General features: G+C 42.3%; 1 protein-coding gene across 1 annotated transcript; it reads left to right on the top strand.

The window, feature by feature from the left end:
• Positions 1 to 497: 497 nt before the first annotated feature.
• LOC122933874 (gastrula zinc finger protein XlCGF8.2DB-like) lies at positions 498 to 5008 on the top strand. Its single transcript, XM_044288962.1, has 2 exons — positions 498 to 551; positions 3274 to 5008. The coding sequence occupies exon 2, from the start codon at positions 3306 to 3308 to the stop codon at positions 4344 to 4346; it is 1041 nt and encodes a 346-aa protein (XP_044144897.1). The 5' UTR covers positions 498 to 551; positions 3274 to 3305; the 3' UTR covers positions 4347 to 5008.
• The last annotated feature ends 2117 nt before the right edge of the window (positions 5009 to 7125 follow it).

The following is a 7125-nucleotide window of genomic DNA, read 5'->3' as shown; positions in this document are numbered from 1 at the left end:
AGGATGTGGCGGTGTATTTCTCCATGGAGGAGTGGGAGTATTTAGAAGGACACAATGATAAGTACACGGATTTCCGGCCTCTAACATCACCAGGTAAGAGGAGATCGTCCTGATTATAAAAGTGTAAAGATCACATCGATATAACTCCAATCATCTCATCATAATGTAATCAATCTGTCCTGTCCCCGTGTGTTTCATACAGATGGACTTATAGAAGGAAATCCCCCCGAGAGATGTCCCTGTCCTCTGTATTCCCAGGACTGTCCAGAGGAGAAGCTCCCAGAGAACCATCAGGTAGATGGAGCTGAGCCCTATACACATCTATGTAGGGGGGTCCTGCAGTCATAGAGGGGTCATAGATTGTGGGGGTCTCTTATGTGGATCTGTTAGATTTCCCACCTGTCTGCTGTATTGTCCTGAATTGTTACAGATGACAAATCAGGGGGAAGATGTGACTGATATTAAAGTGGAGGATGAAGAAGAGCGGATGATGGGCGATCCCCCGTGTAAGAGTGAGGTGGAGGAGAACATTCCAGTCCATGTGACCACAGGTATGAAATATTGAATGGAGGAAGGGAATTGGGAGGTTTCTTCAGGTGAAACTCCACCTTACAGCTGCAGTAAAGTAGCACTCCCTGTGTTATGTACAGTGCAGGAGAAATCTTCTCCCAGCTCTTCTCTCCGGCCTCTCATGCTCCAGGCTGGACACTCGGCTTAGCATCAGGTTTTGGAGGCACGCCGGCTGTGAAGAACGGCTGCAGTGATGGCCAGGGTCGGAGGAAACTCATTCTAACCACCTTAAGGGTTTTTCCAGGCTCTTGATATTGATGGGTTATCCTCAGCATATGACATTATTATCTGATCGGTAAAGGTCTGATTGACACTCCTTCATTTATTACATAAATGTTCCTTGAAGGATCTAGCACCTTTAATGAAATAGGAAACACAGCGCTGTTTAACCACTTCAACCCCCTTAATGACCAGGCCACTTTTTACACTTCTGCACTACACTACTTTCACAGTTTATTGCTCGGTCATACAACTTACCACCCAAATGAATTTTACCTCCTTTTCTTCTCACTAATAGAGCTTTCATTTGGTGGCATTTCATTGCTGCTGACATTTTTACTTTTTTTGTTATTAATCGAAATTTAACGTTTTTTTTTGCCCAAAAAATTACATTTTTCACTTTCAGTTGTTAAATTTTGCAAAAAATACTACTTCCATATATAAATTTTTCGCTACATTTATTGTTCTACATGTCTTTGATAAAAAAAAAATGTTTGGGTAAAAAAAAAAAATGGTTTGGGTAAAAGTTATAGCGTTTACAAACTATGGTACAAAAATTTGAATTTCCGATTTTTGAAGCAGCTCTGACTTTCTGAGCACCTGTCATGTTTCCTGAGGTTCTTCAATGCCCAGACAGTAGAAAAACACCACAAATGACCCCATTTCAGAAAGTAGACACCCTAAGGTATTTGCTGATGGGCATAGTGAGTTCATAGAACTTTTTTTTTTTTTTTCCTTACAAAGTCTCATATTCCACTAACTTGTGACAAAAAATAAAACTTCCATGAACTCACTATGCCCATCATGAAATACCTTGGGGTGTCTTCTTTCCAAAATGGGGTCACTTGTGGGGTAGTTATACTGCCCTGGCATTTTAGGGGCCCAAATGTGTGGGAAGTAGTTTTAAATCAAAATCTGTAAAAAATGGCCTGTGAAATCCTAAAGGTGCTCTTTGGAATGTGGGCCCCTTTGCCCACCTAGGCGGCAAAAAAGTGTCACACATGTGGTATCGCCATACTCAGAAGAAGTAGGGAAATGTGTTTTGGGGTGTCTTATTACATATACCCATGCTTGGTGAAATAAATATTTCGGCAAAAGACAACTTTTCCCATTTTTTTATACAAAGTTGGCATTTGACCAAGATATTTATCTCACCCAGCATGGGTATATGTAAAATGACACCCCAAAACACATTCCCCAACTTCTCCTGAGTACGGCAATACCAGATGTGTGACACTTTTTTGCAGCCTAGGTGGGCAAAGGGGCCCACATTCCAAAGAGCACCTTTAGGATTTCACCGGCCATTATTTACAGATTTTGATTTCAAACTACTTCTCACACATATGGGCCCCTAAAATGCCAGGGCAGTATAACTACCCCACAAGTGACCCCATTTTGGAAAGAAGACACCCCAAGGTATTTCCTGAGGGGCATGGCGAGTTCCTAGAATTTTTTATTTTTTGTCACAAGTTAGTGGAATATGAGACTTTGTAAGAAAAAAAAATCATCATTTTCCGCTAACTTGTGACAAAAAATAAAAAATTCTAGGAACTCGCCATGCCCCTCACGGAATACCTTTGGGTGTCTTCTTTCCAAAATGGGGTCACTTGTGGGGTAGTTATACTGCCCTGGCATTCTAGGGGCCCTAATTTGTGGTAAGTAGTTTGAAATCAAAATGTGTAAAAAATGCCCTGTGAAATCCGAAAGGTGCTCTTTGGAATGTGGGCCCCTTTGCCCACCTAGGCGGCAAAAAAGTGTCACACATCTGGTATCGCCGTACTCAGGAGAAGTTGGGCAATGTGTTTTGGGGTGTCATTTTACATATACCCATGCTGGGTGAGAGAAATATCTTGGCAAAAGACAACTTTTCCCATTTTTTTATACAAAGTTGGCATTTGACCAAGATATTTATCTCATCCATATTTATCTCACCCACATCTGGCGATACCAGATGTGTGACACTTTTTTGCAGCCTAGATGCGCAAAGCGGCCCAAATTCCTTTTAGGAGGGCATTTTTAGACATTTGGATCCCAGACTTCTTCTCACGCTTTCGGGCCCCTAAAATGCCAGGTCTAAAATAGGCAGTTCATGAAGAGTTTAGGTTATTGTATTGAAATCATCTCCACTTGATATCTATGAACCAACTGTGGTGGCAGAGGACAGGCCTGATTGTCAGAGAAGGGTGTGATTCTCAGATTTCTGAATGTTTTCAGGTCTGGGTTCATGTAATAGAAGTGATCGGTGAGTGTAGAGTCCTGGACTTTATCATCCATCCATTATAATTATAAGGACACGACCACAAATGATTTTCTTTTAGTTTAGTTTTTGATTCAGTATTTTGTGCCAAAGCCAAGAAAGGATTCATATAAATGGGAAACATAAAAACGACATAAAAAACTGCACACAGCCTGATAGGAAGCTTCTAGAATTGTCTTCTTTACTGTTTGAAAAGAAAACACTAAATCTGTTTTTAATGCTAACAGAAAATCCCAGTAAGAACTCTGAGGAAAACATCATGTTATCACTAAATTATAAAAGAGAAGATGAAGATATCGGGCATGGCTCTTCAGGAGAAAACCTCATTACCTATAATGTCCATCCAGGACTTCACAGAACAGATCTGTCATATAATGCTCCTAATCATAAAGAACCTTGTCCTGACCAATCACAGATTGTTATCACAAGTACCGGGCCCAAAGAGGTTACAAGTTTTCAGTGTGGGGAATGTGGAAAACAGTTTACAGATATCTCAGGTCTGTATGCACACAGAAGAATTCACACAAGAGAGAAGCCATATTCATATTCAACATTTGGGAAATGTTTTATGTATGAATCGCAAGTCATGAAGCATGAGATAATTCACACAGTAGAGACGTTGTATTCATGTTCAGATTGTGGGAAATGTTTTACAGATAAATCAAATTTTGTTAGACATCAAAGAAGTCACACAAGCGAGAAACCATATTCATGTCAAGAATGCGGCAAATGTTTTACACAAAAGTCAAATCTTGTTACACATCAGAGAATTCACACTGGGGAGAAACCATTTTCATGTTCCGAATGTGGGAAATGTTTTAGAAATAAATCAGATCTTGCTAAACATCATAGATCTCACACAGGAGAGAAGCTATATGTATGTTCAGAGTGTGGAAAAGGTTTTACACAAAAGTCATATCTTGTTTCTCATGAGAAAATTCACACAGTGGAGAGGCCATTTTCCTGTTCAGAATGTGGGAAATGTTTTATCACTAAAGAAAACCTCAAGGTTCATCAGAGAAGTCACACAGGAGAGAAACCGTATTCATGTTCAGAATGTGGAAAATGTTTTATCAGAAAAGCACATCTTGTTACACATCAGAGAATTCACACAGGAGAGAAACCTTATTCATGTACTGAATGTGGGAGACGTTTTATTACTAAAGAGAACCTCAAAGTTCATCTGAAAATTCACACAGAAGAAAAAACATTTATATGCTCCAAATGTGGTGACTGTTTTACACAAAAGTCAAGTCTTGTTACACATGAGAAAATTCACACAGGAGAAAAACTATTTTGATTTTCTTCATGTGAAAAAGAAAATCAGAATTTGAAACTCATCAGAGAATTCACACATAGAAGAAACTAAATTCTTGTTTGGTATGTGGAAGTGTTTACATGCATTAAACAGCATACTGTATATGAGAGTATATTTTTCTGTGGAATTACCCTGGGTCTGCCAAAGAGCCAAATTCTATTTCCCTGAGGTCAACAGTGACCAGGATCCATGGAGGAAAAGTATTGTGAATATGAGGAAAAAGAAGAAGAACAGCGTTGATTACTGTCAGAGCAGTTGACAATAATTTGTAAAAAAGATTTTCTATTTCCTTCCATTTCCTTCTCTTTGCCTCATTCACACTTGTGTATTCTGGTCCGTATCTTACACCAGTATTTATAGGATATAATTAGGAGTAGCTCCGAACATGGAAGACTTTCCATTATACTTTTCTCTGTTTTATTCCGTTCCCTGTTACGGCTTACAGATACTGATACAAGATACCGACCAAAATAAAAAGTGTGAATGAGGCCTTACTGTCTATTGGTCTCTTACAATGGAGCTTTTATAGAGATCATGCACAGCCAGTTATACATCTCATATCTTCCTTGGCGGTAGTAATAAATCAGAGCAACTGGACAAGTATTTTTTTTTTCTTGAAGACTTTTCACTGGTCATCTGAATTCCTTTCTCATATAAAATGGCTTGTACAAGAAATCTCCAGCAATATACACTGCCACTTAAAATGCTGTCCTAACACCTCTCCTGATGCAGTTGTCACAGTCTCTAACATGACAGGTGTTAGAAGATCTAAGAGAATGGCTGAATGTGATGTGATCTGACAGCCTCGTTTGTTTTATTATTGTTGCTGGTAATGACCACACCTCTTGGTGCGGTCTGTCTGGTATTGGAAGTGCTGATTGTCACGGGGCGCTAAAGGCACACTCGGTCTCCCTTCAGCCGCAGACCTGCTGCTTAGCTTCGCGATCGAGGATCTGTGTTTGGCCTCGTTCCCAGGATGGCTTTGCTAGCTTCGAGGCTCCCTGCTCCTAGCTCTGCCTTGAGCGCCGAGCTGATCACTCGGTGCTCGACTTGTCTGTCTGTCGGTCATGTGACGCTGGCCACGTCACATGACCCTCAGACCCCACTATAAATACAGGCAGCCTGCTGGCCACAGGTTGCCTGTTAATTCTAGGTTCCTGGCTATTGGACTACTGAATACTCACCTGATTCTGTTCCCTGACGATCCTTTGCCTGCTCCTCCTGTACTGCGCATCCCTCCCTCCTGGTATTGTGTCCGCGGCTCCCGCCTGACTACTCTTTGCGGACTCCTCTTGTACTTCTCTACTCTCCTGGTATTTGACCCCGGCTTCTCCTGACCATTCTTTGCTTAACCCTTTGTACTGCGTAGCTCTCTTGGTTCTGACCCGGTCCGTTCACGTTCCGTATTTTGTCTTGTCTGTCTTCCCTGCACATATCCTAAGTAAGGGACTGTCGTCCAGTTGTCCCCTGTCATTAGGACTCGTGAGGCAAGTAGCCAGGCCAGGGGTGAGGGTGGAGCGCAGTGGTCACTATCCTTCCCCCTGTGTGTGTGTGTGTGTGTGTGGATGTGACCGTTACACTGATGTGAGCTCCTCTTCTGAGTTCCTGCTCGTCCATTTACTATTGAAGATAAGTGTTACTTTCCTTTTGTATTTTGTTGTTTCCCCTTGTCTTTGGTTACTAGGCCTCAGGGAGACGCTTGTTCGTTCATCTGGGAAGGAACAGGTCATCCATAGCCTTTTACTATCCCTAGGGCTATTCAGGGTTTCCAGGGTCAGAGGTTCTGGTGTATGAGCCGCCCTACCATCAAGGTCCACTCATACGGATAGGAGTCAGGGCTAGCATTAGAGTTTCTATAGGTGGTGACCGTTTCCCGTTTCATAGCTTTGAAGTCTAGTTCTTTTTTCCCTTCCCTCCTGTTGTCGGTGTGGTGTTCTCTCCCACATCATTCCATGACATTATCAACCGCCCGAACCGCCATTTTGTTTGTGTCAGTGCGGCCATGGATCCTATCTCTGCACTGGCCGGATAGTTGCAGTGCCTGTCTTTGGAGGTAGCTGACCCCCGCACGACCGTTTCGCAGATGCAGAGACCACAGGCGGCTGGTTCTGGTAGTGAGAACCAGGCCTGCCCTGAACCTAAGGTCGCTCTCCAAGACAGATTTTCCAGGGGAAGTGACAATTTTATTCTGTTCAGGGAGTCGTGCAAATTTATATTTTAAGCTACGTCCACAATCTTCTGGGGATGAGAATCAAAGAGTGAGTATAATCATTTTGTTGCTTAAAGAAGACGCACAGTCTGTAGTCTGTGGCACAGTCTCCAGTCGGTAGAGTAATTTTTCAGAGCTCTAGGTCTTATCTACGATGACCCGGATCGGATCTCCCTGGCCAAGACCAAGTTACGTGGCTTACGGCAGGGAGAGCGTCCTTCGGAGATTTATTGCTCTGAATTTATGAGATGGGCTATGGATACAGAGAAGAATGATCCAGCTCTCCATAGGCAATTCTATCAGGGATTATCTGAGAGGCTAAAGGACACGTTGGCCTTTTACAAAAATCCAGTCATTGGAAACGGCTATGTCCCTTGCCGTACGTATTGATAGACCCCTGAGAGAGAGATCTCAGGACAAACCATCATATAACATGGCAGCTTCCTCAGACACTTTGGGTGGAGAGACTCCTGAGTTTATGCCTAGTGATGAACCTATGCAGTTAGGGGGAGCTACCTCTGGGCCTGCTTGCAAGAGTTTTAGTCATAAGAA

This window comes from Bufo gargarizans, chromosome 4 (genome assembly GCF_014858855.1).
Source record: "Bufo gargarizans isolate SCDJY-AF-19 chromosome 4, ASM1485885v1, whole genome shotgun sequence".
NCBI classification, from domain to species: Eukaryota; Metazoa; Chordata; class Amphibia; order Anura; family Bufonidae; genus Bufo; species Bufo gargarizans.
The sequence above is the reverse complement of the archived record's forward strand: the minus strand, read 5'-3'. Positions and strand labels throughout refer to the sequence as shown.

What these genes read in the sequence shown, in the direction of transcription:
- LOC122933874 (XM_044288962.1), top strand. Translation starts at nt 3,306, where the DNA reads ATGTTATCACTAAATTATAAAAGAGAAGATGAAGATATCGGGCATGGC.